This window comes from Lathamus discolor, chromosome 14 (assembly GCF_037157495.1).
Source record: "Lathamus discolor isolate bLatDis1 chromosome 14, bLatDis1.hap1, whole genome shotgun sequence".
Taxonomy (NCBI): Eukaryota; Metazoa; Chordata; class Aves; order Psittaciformes; family Psittacidae; genus Lathamus; species Lathamus discolor.
In genome coordinates this window covers 7835501-7854746 of record NC_088897.1, presented here as the reverse complement: position 1 = coordinate 7854746, position 19246 = coordinate 7835501, and the positions used below count along the sequence as shown (strand labels likewise).

Genomic DNA, 19246 nt, shown 5'->3' with positions numbered 1-19246 from the left:
GTGAGCCAACTAATCTGAGATGACTGAATGAGCTGATACTACTTGCAACTGTCATTAATCCTGGTAGAGTCCAAAGATGCCAACACCGTTTCCAAACACGAGACAATGCAATTCCTACCCCAATCAAGCTTCACATATACAAAAGCTACCTGAACAAGCTAAACCAGGCAAAGTGAGCTCAAACACCTAAAAGAGGCCAACAAGAAAGCTGGAGAGGTGCTTTTAACAAGGACCTGTAGGGACAGGACAAGGGGAATGGCTTTAACCTGCCAGAGGGGAGACTGAGATGAGCTCTCAGGCAGAAGTTCTTCCCTGTGAGGGTGGTGAGGCTTCTGCAAAGCTTCAGAGCAGGGCACGATTGTGTACCAAGCGTTAACATTCATATTAAGTGTTTTACATCTGCTTTGTACTCACTGCTTGTGACAGCACAACACCAAATCATGCCCGGGATGCCAAAAAGCAAAAGGTCAGGAGGCAGGTGACTGACATACAACCACGCTGGCCTGAATGGAAGACTGTAACGTGGCCCAGCCTGTCAAAGCTGTCCATATGCTGAAATAAAAGAAAGGGCTACAAAGCAATCCCAGAGAAGGATACCAGTCTCAAGAGGATTCAAATGTTCTAGCAGTAAGTGCAGGGTCCTCCAGAAAAACTGGGATGCATGAAGGGCACATGCAGGAGGCAGGGGAGAAAGGCCTGCTTTAATCTGGGAGTGAAGCTGGTGTTGCCACAGGGCTGGGACAGGATTTGGTCGTGACAACTGTTATTGCTACTAGAGTTTTCTGCTGACTCAGCAGAACTGGGATGGACATACGCAGGGAAATGCAGGCAGTCTCTGTTACTTGCCATCACCATCAGGCTGTCAGCTGCCTTTTCATTCCATCTGAGGAGTTCTGATGGAAAAGAAACACAGCCTGAACACTTCCCAGAGCTGAGGCTGCGACTGCAGGAGGGGCTCTTGGAAAACAGTGGGTTTGCTTGTCAAAAGAATGGGTTTGACCTGAAAGTCCTTGAGAATGGGTGACTGCAAAGCCTTACAGAGACACTGAACACACTAAGAGCTGGTTGGGAATTTCTAAGTACAAGCTTTTTGGTTGAAAAATCATAGGAGTGTAATGGCACTGACTACATCTTCACCAGGAACCGGCCTCAAGCCTTGGAGAAATCTGTAGCCACAGAAGAGAGTTATCCCTGAAAGAAAACAATGCTCAGTGATTACAAGGCAGGAGCACCCCCAGGCCTCAGGCTACTGCCCTGCCTGGATGACCAGAGGCCACAGGAGTGATAAACTCTGTGGCTCTAGATGAGGCAAGGAAGAGATCTGTGTCCCACAGCCCCAGTGAGCACATCACAAGTCAGCCTCCTCATAAGAAAGGACAGACAAAAAGACAAAAAAAAAAATAACCTTGCCTTTGCATGATGAACAGGGAGCTTTCAGAAAGCTTTATGAATATAATGGGAAGAAAAAAGAACCTCATTTCTCATCTCAGTTTATTATGAGCCTCATTTATTGGTGTGTAATTTCACGTCAAATTTTCTCTTGGCATTTCCCAAGTGTGCTTTCTGTAACGAGACAAAGTTCAGTTTGGCTTAGAGTTGGTTTTTAGGCAGACACAAGCCTGTTTTTTGTTTTATAGGGTAATTTATATTGCAGACACTGTAGGCACACGCAAAGAGTAAATGTGCTGCTGCTCACCTTGAATGAAGAGTGAAAGAAGAAAGCAGTTCTAAGAGTTATTGCTTCAGACACCCAGAAATACTTTAAAGGACAGTTGTCCTCCAGGGAGTGATGCTACAAAACCAGCTTTCAGGGGGCCTAATTTTGCTACATCTCAGCAATTTCTGACCAAATTGCAGCTGCCAGGCACTTGGAGAGCCGGGACCACTCCAGCTCATGCATCATCCCCACATTAATGAGCGCTCAGTGCTGGAAGCATGACCACAGCCCAGCAACAGGGGTGGGAAGGGATGTCCCAGCACTGCTTCCACTCAGCAGGTCCCAGAAGGCTAATAAAGCAGCAAACCAGTGTGCCTTGCAGTAGAAAGCTGATCATACTTCAGCTGCTCATACCCATCACTGCTGTTCAAGATGACTTAACTAATTTATTTCCCTCAAGAACATGGACAGTGAGAGGCAAAGCATGGATGTCCTGATACCACCTATGCCAACTCCTTCTCTTCCCAGACACACCAGCCTATGGTGAACATCAGCACGACAAACCTCTGGCCCACACAGCCCTTAAAATGCCCATTAATGTATTCCAAAGATGCAAGCTGGACCCCGTATTTCAGTGTGCTGCAACAGCCCTGCCCAGCCAAGAAATGCCTCTGCTATAGGAAAGTCTCTTGAGTCTTCCCCACAACAGCAAGGGCTGGCTGGATGCAAGTGCTGCACAGGGAGGCACTGGAGGTATCTCTGGGGCTGGAGATGAAGGGAAACCATTGCCCGAGCATCAAATTGCCAAGTACCTGAAATCTGTCATGCAGAACATTTCAACCAGAGCCCAGAATGGTGCAAATATCACAGCAGACCATGCATTTGCCTACATACCTGCTATCTTTTATCTCAACAGCCACAATAACATGGCAGAGTAGAGTGGCAGGATCACCTCCTTTGACCTGCTGCTCACACTCCTTTTGATGCAGCTCAGGACAAGGGTGGTTTCTGGGCTGCGAGCGCACACGGCTGCGTCGTGTTCAGTTTCTCACCAGCCAAGACCCTGAGCGTTGTCCAGCGTGTTAAACCAGTGTCTGGCAGATCCCAAATCACCGCCTGCAAGAGGCACTGATCCTGTGAAAAACCAGCACCAAGCTGACACCTGCCAGAGTTTGAAGTGAAGATATGACACAGCTGAGGCCTGAAATGGATTTCTTCATCCACCACTGAATCTCAGCTACAACACACGGCCTATCGCACGGCAAGAGTTATCATGCTTCCCAGCAAAGACGGGCATGAAAACCAACTTGTCAGTAAAACCACTAGAATCAACGGGGGTGAAAACAGCAGTTCCATCCCCCTCCTCTACCTGTCCCCCCCTCTGCCAGTGTAACAGGCAGGGATGACAAATCATTTTCTATCAAGAGGAAAGAGAGAGACAAGAGCTCTGTGCCTGCGATTTCCCTTCCCAAGGAGGAACAGCTATAAACCACCCAAGCACAGCAGCAGCGAGCAGAGCTGTTCCCTGGCTCCCAGTGCAGAGGTTATAGCCTGTTTAGACATAATCAAAATACAGCTCCATTTCCATAAAGGGGGTTGTGATGAAAAGCAATTTACCAGTTTGGAAAACTACACCAGAGCTTCTTATAAAGCATCTTCAAGCACCTACAGTAAATAGTGAGCTGACAACTAAAATGCCAAACATAGGATCTGAATTCATACTTGTACTGATTCCTGCTCTTAAAATAAATGCAGGCAGTGATTGGATATTGTTCAGGGGTGCAAATATTTCTTCCAACCACACAACAAACACTCTGAAGAGTAAAATCAACTTCTCTAACAGGAATATAGGTACAAATAAACAGGCTGTGGCTGTACATGATGGCACTGTATACTACTTCTAAAGATCTATTTCTAAGACCTTTTCCAAGGTCATTCCTGCTTTGCCTATTATTTGTTCCAAGTTAACTTCATTTTTATTTAGAAACAGCCTTAAGTTCCAATTTCTAGGTGGATTGATGTGTGTGAATGATAAAATTCTTTTTTAAAGCTGGTACTGAGTTTAAAATGTTGGCAAGTCGGGGTTGCGGGGTGTGGGTCTTTGCATATTTCCTAAACTGCAGGAGTATTGCTCTTGGCAATACATAGGCAGGTCACTGATACCCTGCATCAAGCCCATTGCTGTTACGGGTGCTCCATGATACAGGGAAGCTTTCTGTGCCTGGAGATAGAGGAAGGAGGTGTGATCCATCCCCACACAGCTTTGTCCTGCAGATCAAGCTGGGCCAATGGTAACTCCTATGCCTGTCAAATAAAAATTCACTGGGCTTTAGTGGTTCTCCTTTTGCTTTTACTACAGTTTAGCCCACAGCTTTTCAAGCTGAGTCATGCTCTAACCTGAGGGTGCTGAGGCGCTGGCACAGGGTGCCCAGAGAAGTTGTGGCTGCCCCATCCCTGGCAGTGTTCAAGGCCAGGTTGGACAGGGCCTGGAGCAAGCTGCTCTAGTGGAAGGTGCCCCTGCCCATGGCAGGGGGTTGGAACCGGATGAGCTTTAAAGGTTCCTTCTAACCCAAACCATTCTATGACTAACTCCAAAATAAGCCCAGAGTTTCATCCCCTTCCCTTCTTGCCAACAGCCCCACTCGAGCATTCCCCAGCACTGGCACTGATTCTGCATCGCCTGCATCTGACCAGCTTTGTGAAGCTTGTAGTTCCTCAGTATAAATTCTCAGAAATAGCAAAAAAGAGGATATTTGAACAGTGCATACTGCCCAGGTAATCACTGGGCAGCTGGTGATTCTCCCCCAAACCCTTCAGCTGCTCAAAGGCATGTTTTCATCTGTTGATGCTCCAACACCTCCTGCAATCAACCACAGTATAAAGCTGGGAGGCATCTTGCAACAAATCCCTGCTCCTCAAACTTCTTCCCTCAGAGTTCTGGGCTGATTTATTTCCACACCCCAAAAAACCCCTTTGCTACCTCGTGTAATTCCATGCCTAATTCATCTCAGCAAAGCTGGGTGCAGATGGGGGATAAAACCCCCTTGTGCATCCCAAGAAGCTTGTTTCAACCCTAACTACTGAGTCTCAGTGAACCCTCACAAGCCTAAAAACGCCTGATGAATAAATTACATGCTTTTCAGCTACGCATTTTTCTAAGTGATATAAAATGGAACAACACTTTATCACAGATCTCCTATTTCCCACCCATGCTGGTGAAGCCAGCAGATGTGACAGCACCAGAGGGACGCTGGAATTGACACCCAGACACTGATGGACAGAATGGTTAAAAAGGGATTTCAGGTGGTGCCAACCGTCAGCTATCTCTGCCTTGCACCCAGACTTTAATGTATTAATCAGAGAACTGAGAGGGAGAGAGACATTTGAAGATGCTGAAACAAAAAGCCCTGGCAAGACAACATTTCACATGACAGCAGTAACACACATCACAGAGACAAAATGTGCCACCTGGTATTAGATGTCTGCATGTTGGTTGACATTATAAGAGAAATTCCACCCTGACCAGGGGTACTTTGATGACAGACACTAACTATATAGATATTAGGTTCATACAAGTAGAAATCCAGACATATATCTGGCATAACAATGGTATTTATGCACTCCCCATTATGCTCATGTCTTTCACTCTCCATGTGCACAATGTTATATAAAGACACAGGGTATCTGCATCAGAGCCTGTGTTTCCAGTTGGAATAGGAAAACCAGCCTGTGCTGGTGTTATTATTACAAAAAGAGAGGAAATAAAATCAAAATATCTTTCTCATGACTCAGAGCCCTGCCCTGACATCCCGCCTCTGCTCCCACCCAGCATCAAGAGGGATTTTCTGCCTCCTGTAAGGCTGGATACAGGCTGCCCATCCCTCTCCTCAGCCCCAACAGAGCCATGGATACCAGAAGAATTGCTCGCTGTAAATACCCTCACTGTTTTCTTTTTACCAAAAAGATACAGCCATCATTTTATAGCAAATGTATGCAGGAAGAGAAGGATTTGATTTTCCGAACGCAGAAAGAGTCAAGCTCCCCTGTGGAATTTAAATATACCTATTTGATGGCTTTCCTGTTTTCTTTCCTGCCTGACCCTCTCAACATTTCGGCACATGAATAATTGTGCCCATACAAACAAAATGGGCTCCTTCATGGATGAAACGCACACAAGAGATTTCTACCATTAAAATGCTATTTAATCTATTTTTAGGGTTTCTGGAAGATTGAAGTGTACACAGGCATGGTATCCTCTGGGAGAGGATCAAAGTCACTGCCAGTGCACATTTTGTGCCTAGGGAGCTGCAGGATGACAGTCTGCTTATTAAAGAAATCACCACTAACAACAATATGTCCAATGCCCTCATTGTACCCACCAGATTTTTAAAGCTCCATATTCCCTTATTGCTGCTCTGTACACGGATGCAACTCTGCCTGCGGCATGCACACAACTGCTGCCTTGGCAGCACCAAAATCTGGCCTGTTAAATCTAGATGGCAGATTTGGGGGAAAAAAACCTGGGATATCAGGAGGACATGCTCTGCTTTTCCTCTGGAAACAGTCTTAAAAGATCCAACCAAACTTCAGACAATTTAACTTTCACAGAATTTCCTTTCATAGTAAAAAGTAGCTCATCACTAAACCTCAAAGGGATCCCTGAATTGTGCTTTTCTTAATGAATTCAATAATCGATTCTTACTACACAAATAAGGTGGGGGATGGATCAGCTAATGAGCATTCCCAGTTAATTGCTTTCTTCAAGTGACAATTTGTACAAATGATACCACCAAAGTAGTAATAATATCCTTATTGATTAAATTAATCTCTAAAAGACAGCTCAAATAAATTTAATTAGCAATGGATGGCAGGAGCACAAGATACGCTGAAAACAACCTTGTAACCCATCCCAGACTTTGAAATCATGGCAACAGTCATGCAATAGACTTGCATCTTCATTGCAATAGACACACACAATTTTATGGAGCATCTTTAGTGAATGCCTGTGACTAACCATGAAAACCCATTAAATCCTCCCTGCAGAGGAAAAGTGAGACACGCAGCAAAAGCAGACTTCCCACTTGGTCATACAGTCACTGGGACCACAGACCGCTCTAAAATAAAGAAAAAGGAACAGGGATGCTCAGAGAAGCCTCAGTGCCAAAACTCACACGTGGAGCTGATAGGGACCCAGAGCAGCATCAACACCTTCAAGCCGTGGAAACTGGACACCAGGTTTACCACATAGAGAAGAACCTCTTAAAAAGAGTTGACTCACAGCTTGTATAGAGAGTACAGGTTATTCCTCCTGGGACCAACAGCAGGAGCTGGGCTACCTGTTGTCTCTGTTCTGGTAGTGAGACCAAAACTAGGTAGTAGATCTCTCCACATGCACTGGCTCCAGCAGCTTCACGGGCATCACCTGGTCAACAGCTGGATGAGATTGCCACAAACAGTCTGCTGAGGGATGTTATTAACACATGAACAGATCAAGTGTTTGGTCCTTGAGACTGTCAGCACTGTAAGAATGACCTGGCACTATTGTTGTTTGGTTGCAAGACACGCGTTCAGAGGGGAGAAAAAAAAAAACCCATGCTGAAAACCTCTCAGTTGAAACATTAGCTTAAACCGTCTCGCTTAGCAAACACTTCTCTGCTCTTTGCCAAGAAAAGAGGAATTAGACTCAATCCTGCCTCAGGAAGTGAAGCAGTGGACATCAGGGACAAAAGGAGTGAATAAGCACAATCTTCTGGAGATACTCCAGTGTGATAAAAGAAAATACAATAATAGAGAGAACAGCATGTTCCCCTTGTCAGGGCCAAAGCTACCCCGCAAGCAGAACAGGAATTTGCCTGGGGCAGCCACATGTTTAATGGCTTTATTATTATTATTATCTGAGCAATTTGAGGATGCTTCCCAGCACAGAGGAGAGCAGCGAGGCCAGAGCCACCTCTGTGCATGTAACGGGTTTATTTTTCTCATCTAGCTGAATTCAGCCGCTGAAAGAAACACATAGGCTGTTCATTTCTCCACACACAGGTACAGTACAGCTCATTTTAGAATATTTGAAGTCGAAGGAGGTGATCCTGCCCCTCTGCTCTCCTAAGACTCCATGTGGAGCACTGTGTGCAGTTCAGGTGTCCTCAACAGAAGGACATGGAGCCACTGGAGCAAATCCAGAGGAGGCCATGAGGATTTGATAAGGGTCTGGAGCACCTCTCATATGAAGACAGGCTGAGAAAGTTGGGGCTGTTCAGCCTGGAGAAGAGAAGCTGCATGGAGACCTCATAGCAGCCTTCCAGTATCTGAAGGGGGCTACAAGGATGCTGGAGAGGGACTCTTCACTGGGGGCTGCAGAGATAGAACAAGGGGTGATGGGTTTAAACTTAAATGGGGGAGATTTAGGTTGGATATAAGGAAGAAGTTCACACCCTGCGAGGGTGTGAGGCGCTGGCACAGGGTGCCACAGGGTGCCTGTGCTGCCTCATCCCTGGCAGTGTTCATGGCCAGGTTAGACAGGGCTTGGAGGAGCCCACGGCAGCGGGCTGGAACTGCATGATCTTGAGGTCTTTTCCAACCCAAACCATTCTATCATTCTGTATCAATGAAACAAGACTCTTGTTCAGTCTACGGCCTTGGATCTTCTAGGTTAGGACAGCTTAACCTTCTCAGTAATTTATTTCGTTTAGTTATTCAGATTACTTGTATTTAATTTTACCATAATACAGTTAACTTGCACATTTCCCTGAAACACTGTAATTTTTCCAGGTCCCTCCCTTAGCTTCAATGTGTTTATTATCTCATTGTTGGTCTTGGAGCATTTTTGATAATACATGAATCTAATGTTTAAAAAATGTCACATGATTGTCAGAAAGATGATGGAATTTGCCCCACCATCACAAAGAAAATAAGTACTTTCTGTATTCTCATCCAAAAATCACTGAAACAAACAAGGAAGCACCAAATTACTTCTCTGACTATAGACATCCACTTATCAGGCAAACAGCAAAGCACCCACAAAAAGAATCACAATCTGCTATTCAAGTTGATTCTTTAAAATGCTTTTATTAATAAAGAGCCCTACATTAGTGGTAACATGATCTGGCTGGGACACACACCAGATACACAGAGCACAAGCACAAAGGAAGGGACCATTAGAAGCAGCTATATCAATCTGAGATCTGACATCTGTTTGAATCCATAACAATTCTCTGCTTCCTTACACACACAATGACTAAACCTTGAAAAACTATTTATAACTGAAACCATACTATGAAGTGGCACTCCAATACCTGGCAACCGGAGACACATCTCCAGGACCTCTCTCTGCGTGTGCTACCTGACAATGGCCAATGGCCATGACACGGGACTGATGTGCATGGGCTCCTGGTTGCTAAATAAGACACTTGCACACAGACTGATCTCTGGAGTTCAGGAATGGTTGAAAACTGACTTTCTACATGGTCTAACAAAGTGGATTTCCTAAGTATTTTGGCTCTCAAAACCACCAGTGTTTTTAATATCTTGACTGGAATACACAGTGTACGAGTGTACAAAGAGCAGGAACACATACAGATTAGAAACCCAAAGTCACTTGAGAAGAGAGGGATTACTTTTTTTCCAAAAGGATGTTTATTAGCTAGCCTTTCTAAAAAGTTCGGCATGTGAAAAAGAAGAGGACATATGCTCATCACTTGTCCCTGAGACATCCACCTTCTTTGTCCAGTTAAGAAGTGAATCTTCCCCAAAATCCCCCTAAAACATAGCAGATGGGCTGAATTACCAGTTGGGAGAAGACTAGTGCCACAATGATATTATTAAAACATCCCCCAAACAAACAAACAGGGACAGCCACAAGAGAAGCCTGGTTTAGAGCAGGATCCCTCTAGACCCAAGCAGTGATGTGCATGATGATGTGCAATAATTACTTCATACAGAGAAGAGCTATGAGGCATATTTAAAGCCTTTAATTTCTATTCCCTTGTTTAAGTGAGATTATTGCTCCCTATAGCCACTAACAATAGATTTCTTAAGTTTCTTCTGACTTGCCAGCAAAGCAAATATCCTCTGGTAAATCTATGAACTGAACAATGAGTTCCCATTTTCACAACAGCACAGTCAATCCAATTTTCCAGTTATAAGTCTCAAGCCTCTCTCCATCAGCTTGTTAATGTAAGTGCTGTACTTTAAAACACGCCTAAAAGAATCTCCATAGACTTTGCCATCCCAAGTTGCTTCTGAACATTGAATTCATTGCTTATGAATCACTTCACTGTATGTAAACACTTGAATCACTAAGCCACATCTAATACCATACACAGTAATCAAGTGATGCTGTCACAGTGGATTCTGTAGCGACAAATGTCTGCATGGGTGCACTGAAGCAGCTCTAAAAACAGGGCTATTAGTGTTTCACTTTTAAAAGCAGGTTTTGCCTGTTTGTGAACATAGTTTATGTGCAGATGCTAAATGACTGAGTGTCATTTAGTGTCTCCTTGTGGCTAAGTGTCTCCAGTGGCTAAGTGCCTCCTTGAGATACTCACAAGAGTTCCACCAACCCCACTAAGGCTGTCCAAATGACACTGTATTTTTCCTAGTAATTGAGGCACCTATGAAATTATAGGAATGATGTGACAACGTGACCTATGGCTTAAGCTGCCATGCCATTTCATCTCAGTACCAAGTCAGACAGATAAGAATCCAAGGAAGACAACTACTCACCCCTCAAAGCAAGTCATTTCCCCTCCTTAAAGTTACATTAAAATGTGTAAGACAAACCAAGGCTCAGAACCCCTGAAGCATTCTCATAACTGTTCGTGCTAACTTGTGAAACTGTTGTTTGGGTTCCCTAAACACTGTTAGGTACAATTTTTCCCATGCACATGTCACAAACCTTGATGCCGAGCTCGATGTTCTCCCCGCCGTACACATCCATCCCAGGATCCAGAAGCCCAATCTCTCCAAAGAACTTTCTGTGCACAACAAAAGAGCAGCCGATCATTGCCGGTGTCCTGGATGAAGAGAAGAATGACAGAAATGCACAATTATTGTCATTTTCCAATTTTTAAAGGACCGACAGCTAATTTCTGCAAAGCTCCTGTTGGCTTCAGATGTTTCTGGCCACTGTTTATCATAGAATGGTTTGGGTTGGAAAGGACCTTAAGATCATCTAGTTCCAACCTCACTGCCATGGGCAGGGATGCCTCACATTAGACCATGTCACTCAAGGCTCTGTCCAACCTGGCCTTGAACACTGCCAGGGATGGAGCAGTTATCACTTCTTTGGCAATCTGTTCCAGTGCCTCACCACCCTCACACTAAAGAACTTTTTCCTTATATCTAACCTGAACTTCCCCTGTTTAAGTTTGAACCCATCACCCCTGGTCCTATCACTACAGTCCCTGATGTCCAGCACCCTTGTAGGCCCTCTTCAGATATCATCCCAGACACTTCTCAGCAATGAGTGAGCTCTGTTCCTTTGGAGACATTATTTTACCAGTGCAGTGAAACTGCCCCAGAGTTCATTTACTGTCTATACACTAGAGAAAGAGTTCTCCTGGGATTAAATTACTAAAAAGCTTTCAGGTCCTGGCTTTGTCACAGACACCTTGGTCTGTCCATGGGCAAGGGCACAACTCTGGGTTTCCATTCCCTGTAAGTAAAGGAAATGTAATAATGGCATTTCCTTTCTCTTACTTTCTTCTTGCAAGTCTAGTACAGACTAGACTTCAGAACAGACACTAGTTTTTTACAATATCCTGTGAAACAGGGTTTCCGATTAGGATCTTCACAATATATCACAAGGAATCATCACCAACCAGCAATGAGCAGCTAAACTGTGCATTTGCAGAAGGAAAACCTTCAAAAATTCAAAGACAACAGCTTGCAGAAACATCTGCTGAGTCATTTGCCCAGTTCCACCATTATGGCAAGGGCTCTGCATTAGAGATCAAGTTGTCACATTCATCCTGTAAAACCTCATGCCCTCCAGCTAACAGTGCTGCTCGGCTCCACATCTGCAAGAGCAGCCAAGCACAGTGTTCGGTCAAGGAAAATGATAGAGAAAAATTAAGAGTGGTACTAATAATACTGATATCAGTGCAATAGCAGAAAGACTGGGGAAAAGCTTAGTGTCAGGGGTTAATGTATAATAACTATGCAATTTCAAAGACATAATAGCTGGTTGTGTTTATTAACAACCCTGGCTGCAAGGTGCACACGCACTGTCCCTCCCTCATTACCTTGCAAAACACCTCACCAGATCTCCATTAACATCATCCTCATCTCATGCCTTGAGATGAGGATGCTGTTCTGATTCACACAAGCTGAGATCATGTTTGGGGGTAGTTTCTGAGTGGTTAAACACTTGTGACCCTCTCCATAAAATTATACTTTGCCACAGAGCATGGCACTGAACAAAACCGTATCATTATGTTCTTGCTGCCTGGGGACACACTAATCTGATGCGGTTATGGCATGTGGAAAGTTTACCCCCTGGGATATTTTCTGTACTAAAATAGAAATATCAGAGCTATCCTCCCATTTAACTTGCTTTCATTTGAATCCATGCTGTAAAGGAGAAAAAAAAGGATCCACTAAGAGGGATGAGCAGGGAGGAGACAATGAATTTTGCAGATAAGCCATGCCAAGGTACTGCCAGAGTCTGCTTCTATGGGGAGCTATGGGACACCTTTGCCCACCCAGAGCTCAAAGCACTGAGAGGCGGAAGCTCCACCACGCAGGATGGGATGGCCATCACCTCTGCAGCTCCTCACCTGGGCCTAGGCGACACACTCTTTGTGCTGCCTGTGGAAGACCTGCAGGATGTAACATCAGTGGTAGATTGTGTATCTGGATATCCCATCGCACTTAGAAATGCCCATTCTCCAGGGGAAAACCTGGTCTTGAGGTAGAAACTGGGCAACAGGATCATGTATTTTAACAGCAGCCTCAAAACCCTGGCTCAAAACACATTTCAGGGCTTGTCCACGCTGTGGAGCACGTTCAAGGCTAACTAACCAGTTATGGCTTGCAGAGGTGGAAAGTCCCCTCAAACATACCTAGACACAGGTTACAGATAGGTAGGATCAAGCCCACTCTCAGCTTCTCCATCCATACCCCACAAGATGTCCATATGGGGCTCCATAATCCCAAGGACCTTACAGCTCAGCTCTGCCAAATTAATCTTCATGAAATCTTTGAGCTCCTTGGAGGAAAGGTTCTAGCCACTGAAGTATTATTATTTATGAACATTTTAATACTTCTGATAGACTGGTAGAACAGCTGCATGCTGCTGCCATATTAAATTAGTTAGAATTGAAATCCATCAGAGGCTTATGTCAATAGATTTCTTCCCTGACAGCAAGCTCGGCCTTCCTTCCAATCAGCAGTATAATGTTTCATGGTTTGCTGCCACTCTAGTACTTAAGATTTCAATTCTATTGCTTTATTTGTAGCAAGTTAACTGCCATCAGCAGAAACAATTCTTTCTGAAATGATAACCACGTTACAGATGCCAAATCTAATAGCTCCATTATCTTAGATTACCTCCTGGAATTAAAGAGAAGGGTAAGTTGTTCTGGTTTTACAAGGAGTATGCAGTTCCTCTCTTCCACTGGGAATAGGTGTGGTGGAGCATAGCAACATTTGACTTCGCTAGTCAAAACCTGCTAGATCTGTTAAAGGCACTCAGAGAGCAGTTAAAGCCAGGAAAAAAAACAAACCCAAGTGAAAGTTTCAGACAAATTAAACTGACCCAGTAATGCGGATCATGACCAGCAGGTCAAAGGAAGTGATTCTGCCCCTCTATTCTGCTTTCTTGAGACCCCACTTGGAGTACTGTGTGCAGTTCTGGTATCCTCAGCATAAGAAAGACATGAAGCTGTTGGAACAAGTTCAGAGAAGGCCATGAGGATGATCAGGGGCTAGAGCAGGTCCTGTATGGAGACAGGTTGTGAAAGTTGGGGCTGTTCATCCTCGAGAAACTGTGTGGAGACCTCAGAGCAGCTTCCAGTGTCTGAAGGGGGCTACAAGGATGCCAAAAAGGGACTCTTCATCAGTGACTGTAGTGGTACGACAATGGGCGATGGGTTTAAACTTAAACAGGGGAGATTTAGGTTGAATATAAGGCAGAAGTTCTTCCCTGTGAGGGTGCTGAGGTGCTGGCACAGGGTGCCCAGAGAAACTGTGGCTGCCCCATCCCTGGCAGTGTTCGAGGCCAGGTTGGACACAGGGGCTTGGAGCAAGCTGCTCTAGTGGAAGGTGTCTCTGCCCATGGCAGGGGTTGGAACTGGGTGAGCTTTAAGGTCCTCTCCAACCCAAGCCATTGTTATTCTATGATTCTATGATCATTGGGAACTCACCATCAGATAAATAAGGTTTTCTCAACTGGAAGCCGCTCAACAGCCATGCACAGGAACCATAGCCCAAGAATGCCTTTTTCATCGTTATTTTGCAACATACCTTCGCTTTATAGACCACAGAGTCACCTTTCTAAAACGTTCTTAGAAACACCCTAGTCAGGCTTTCATAACTTTCACCTTCAAATCTTCCTAATCTTCACTGCTTTCCACATCCAACACGGTGAAGCACGCAAAGCAACATTTCTGCACAGGTCCCAAGTCCCTCAAGCAATAGAAATCAAGTGCTACATTCTTCTTTGTAACAATGCCTCCATATTAAATAAATGAGGAATCAAACGACGCACAACAATTTAAAAGAAAACACCATTTGATTTTGTAGTAAATCCTTCAAAAAGGTGGACGTTTACAATAATAGATAGCTCATCCACAAGGAAATAATGGCCTGCAGACAAAGAGCTGATTAAGCCTCTTGTTCCTCTGCCTCTTAATTAAAAGCATTAACACAGTTTGTTTTTAAAAATCACCCAGCTCAGCTAAATGCATTTTTATTTGTCCCGATAGCTATTCATGCCGTAATGAGAAAGGAAAAGCAGAATTTGGCAGGAAAGGATGAACAGAGATGTTTAGCACAATGATTGGGTTTGTATTCAGAAACGCACAGTGTTAGATCCCTGCCATTCATTTGGTTGGCTCCTCTATGCAATAAGTGACAAAAAGGTCAAGAAAAGCAGCTTTTATGAAATATCCTCAGCATGAAGCTCTAAGTAAAGATGAAGATGATACAGGGAAAAACGTTTATCCTAGCCTATTAAGTTACTATAATGGTCTTCCTTTCTTTAGTGCACAGTTATCACCTAATGATTAAAAAGTCTCAAGTAGATTGCTTCTTCAATTCAAAGACACAGTTTTCCTACACAATTGGATTTTGCTTCCAATTTTATACTAAAGCACAAGTTATAAAATATGTAGAAAAAAGGTATTAGAAAAATAATCAGTGGTCACACCGCTGAGAATATACTTTAAAAACTGCTGGGTGTCCAGTTTCTGCTACTGTTTCTAATAAACCTAAGTCATGGAGCTGCTCACCTTCAACAACACAATCCCACTGCTTTAGCAGATGCGGCACCGTGGTTCCACTTATTTGGGATGGTCCTTTACCTGCTCAGCAAGGCACTGCTGTCCCTCTCCCAAACCTGACAGTCCTAACTTAACATGCCAACATCAAACATCTCCATTTCCCCATTTTGAGCTTTCAGACTTGTCCAGAACACACACAATTCCCCACTTTCGCTGCCTGTCAGCACTTCCATGCTTCCGCAGGGGGTCACTGGCAGGAGCCGGAAGCTCAGCAGGAAACACTAGGAGACTGAGCTCCATGGCTTAGATTTAACCAACTCATAATTTGTAGAACATTTCAAGTAAATGACCAAATTGCATCAAATTAAGCCCATGGCTATAAATAATGGCCTGTCATAGAATCACAGAATCATAGAATAGTTAGGGTTGGAAAGGACCTTAGGATCATCCAGTTCCAACCCCCCTGCCATGGGCAGGGACACCTCACACTAAACCATCCCACCCAAGGCTTTGTCCAACCTGCCCTTGAACACTGCCAGAGATGGAGTATTCACAACTTCCTTGGGCAACCCATTCCAGTGCCTCGTCACCCTTACAGTGAAGAACTTCCTATCAATTATTTCCCTGATGATACCAGGTTAAGGAAGAACACCAGCTTTATTTTTACATGCCACTCTATGATAAAACACAATTTTCTTTTGGCTATTTTTAGACAAAATTAAGGACCTGACTTGCAAACAGAAACAACTGTCAGTGCTGTCACCTCTGTGCTTCTGCATTTGTGGCCCAGTGAACATACTGCAGAATAAATAATGACCGGGATGAATAACAGGGGTTTAGAGCAAGCAAATACGTGCCTGGAAATTAAATGCAAGTTATGTGGCATCAATGTTTGGCCCTTCTGGTTATAAGATGGGGTTAAATCAGACCCTACCCACAGGCAGCAGACATCCATGGGGCAGAGTCCCTATTCCATAAACTGTGTCCCTGGGGCATGGGGACTGCTTGGCCTCATGAGCGGACTCCAAGCTGGAGTCCTCCATTGCAGCTCCTCCCTGGCCAGAGCACTGAGCCCAGTCTGAACACTGCAATATGGCTCTGGGGTGCTGGAGGGGCAGTGTCTCTTCTGGGCGCTCCAAGGCCCACCCTGCGGCTGCCACCATACCTGAGTGATGTGCTATACTCAGGGGGATCTGCAGTCAGACTGCCTGCAAAGCCACAGAGCAAACCTCTGGTCCTTCAGGTCTGGGAGGAGGCAATGACAGAAATGGAAGAGGAGAAGAACCAAACGAACCAAAAATTAACTGGAGAACAAGAAGCCCATTTTTCAATTGCAACCGGCTTAGTGACCATCCACGTCCCTGGGAACTGCTCTGTAGAGCCTGACTCTTGGGGCCTATGGAGTGATAAGGCTGTGACAGCAGAGGCTGGCCAGAGCCCAGAGCTGGAAGCAACCCCATTCTTTGAAATGAGGTTATGCCAAGGCAAGACAACTCACTGTACATCTCCGTACAACTCACTGACTTCATCACCTCTACCCTATCCCTGTGCTTCTCTCCTCTTCGCCTGTCCTCAGCGACAGGTTTGGCCATATCAAGGGAGTGCCAGTGAGGATGAGGATGGGGCAGCACTCTCCTGCCTGACACAAGACCTCACAGCCCTCCTCCCTGCAAGCTCCTCAACTGCAATGGCAAATTCATGGTGCCCCGTCTCACCCCTTTGCTTCTCTCAAAAGCAAACATGCAGGGCAGATGTAGCCTGGGTGCATGCTATGGAGCTTTAAATGTAACTTCAGATCATTAATTAAAGAACTTTGCAGTAATGGAAGCGTGTCTGAGTGCCAGCGCAGCCACGGGAGGTGGACAACAGCAGCAAACGAGGGCAAGATCAGAGAATCACAGAATGGTTTAGGTTAGAAGGGACCTTAAAGCTCACCCAGTTCCAACCCCCTGCCACAGGCAGGGACACCTTCCACTAGACCAGGTTGCTCCAAGCCCCATCCAACTTGGCCTTGAACACTGACAGGGATGGAGAAGCCACAGCTTCTCTGGGCACCCTGTGCCAGTGCCTCAGCACCCTCACATTAAGGAATTTCTCCCTTATATCCAACCTAAATCTCACCTGTTTAAATTTAAACCCATCACTTCTTGTCTTGTCATGACAGTCCCTGATGAAGAATCCCTCTTTAGCATCACAAAAGCCCAAAAACTAATGTCACACAATGAAGCACATCTTCAAAGGAGAAACATAAACTGCTTCTGCCTCCTGCAGTGGGGCATCTACATGCAGATGAGGAGTCAGTCAGGAGCCATGCTCTCAGCTCCCCTTCACTGCCTGCATAATGGCTTGGGCAGATAAAAGCTGGATGCCTTTCATGAGAATGTAATAACATTTCTACAGAGGAACAGCATTTCAGCCCACAGCAGCATACCTTGCTGAATATTATCCCCAGGGTGGCATCTGCAATACTTGTTTCTTGAATAATTCTAGCTTCCCTGCCCCAGTGACCTTGGTTAATTGTCTGTTTCAAATGGGTTTATTTTCCCCCTGTTGCTAAGTACTACAGAATCCACAAAACAAATTACAAATAAGAGAAAGCCCATAAAGGAGATGCTAGATTGAATGCCTTTCCTGAACGTACAGGAGATTAATACCACATAAACTTTTAATAGCAAAGAAGCTGTGAAAACTATGTATTTTTTAAAATACCTATTATGTCTACCCATGCCTGTGACCTTGCTCAAGATAGGTTTGACTTTGTCGCTGTTGTGTGCCGGCTCCAATTTCCATGTCAAGAACCTCAGGCAAAGCACTGAGCTTCCTTGCACGTCCGTTTCCTCATCTGCCAGATGAGTGTAATACCTAGATGCTCTCGAGAAAAAGACTCCTAAAGGTCTTACACTCAAAGCAGATCTGCATATTGCTGTTACATTTTCCTTGCATAGGAATTATCCAGCCAGAGTGTATCTTGTAATCAAACCCAGGAACTAAGCCACAAAGCCCTGGCTCTGATAGAAAAAGAGATGTTTTCTTCTATCTCGTTAGTTAAAACATGTTAACAAACATGAGATAAAAATCTACCAAAACAAAGCAGTCTGTTATTTTAATCTGAGTTGGGAAGTGAGAGGAAATCAGAGTCTCTTCCCCACGCTGTGTATCACTGCACCGTGCACAGAGAGCTGCTGTTCCTCCCCTTGGGGTAGGTAAGGAAGGCACGCACCTTGAAAGATTAATCAAGAGGAGGTCACGGTCTCTTCCGACTATCGACTGTCATCTGCCTCTTCAACTCGAGTGGCAGGCACCCTCCTGAAGAGCTGATTCAGGGCTTTTCAATCCCATGTGAACTTTTCATTAAAACAGAAGTGTTTGTCTATGCAAATCAGGCCTATTTAGTCCACATTAGAGATGCAGAACTCCCCAGGGCGATGTCAGGGACTGGCTTCAAAGCTTCACCAGAAGTAGCTTAAAACCTCATTTCTGCTAATGAAATCCACCTCATTGGGCAGCTCTGAGCAGAACAGGAGGTGCCTTCACCAATCTTCCTAGATACTTGGAATGAACCTACACAGCTACAGCCAACACCCTTAAGCCATTTTGCAGTGATTTCACATAGCCCTAGACTGAAGGATGCGCATTTGTACCACTTCAAAAATCCAATGACAAGGGAGGAAACAAAGGCTGGGATTTCACTGCTGGGAAGGTGAAAGGTTTCTTGTACTTGTTTTCTCTAACGCGATCTTTTGGCACTTGCAGCCCCTGACTTACAACAAAATGTTTGGTGCAGGAAAAAGACCAAATGTTTATCCTAAGAAATACCTAAGATGGAAACCAGAGTTTGGGTGTCAAAGACTACACATGCTTGTCTAACCTGGTATTTAATCCTAATCCCATTACCACTTGTTTTCAAACCATAAAATTACAGACTTTGGTGTTGGAAGGGACCTTAAAGCTCATCCAGTTCCAACCCCTGCCATGGGCAGGGACACATTCCACCAGACCAGGCCGCTCCAAGCCCCTGTGTTCAACCTGGCCTTGAACACTACCAGGGATGGGGCAGCCACAGCTTCTCTGGGCACCCTGGGCCCCCTGGACCAGTGTCTCAGCACTCTCACAGGGAAGAGCTTCTGCCTAAGAGCTCATCTCAGTCTCC

At 44.9% G+C, this 19246-nt stretch overlaps 1 protein-coding gene across 2 annotated transcripts in view; it reads right to left on the bottom strand.

Annotated features, from left to right (window-relative positions):
• The window catches only part of GALNT17 (polypeptide N-acetylgalactosaminyltransferase 17), a 187282-nt gene that overhangs the window by 60414 nt on the left and 107622 nt on the right, over positions 1-19246 (bottom strand). For both annotated transcript variants that reach the window (XR_010615970.1, XM_065694808.1), the window contains exon 6: positions 10551-10668. Coding sequence is in view for 1 of the 2 variants with exons in the window: in XM_065694808.1 (XP_065550880.1) it covers positions 10551-10668 (118 nt within the window). In the remaining variant the exon portion in view is untranslated. The remainder of the gene's footprint in view (positions 1-10550; positions 10669-19246) is intronic.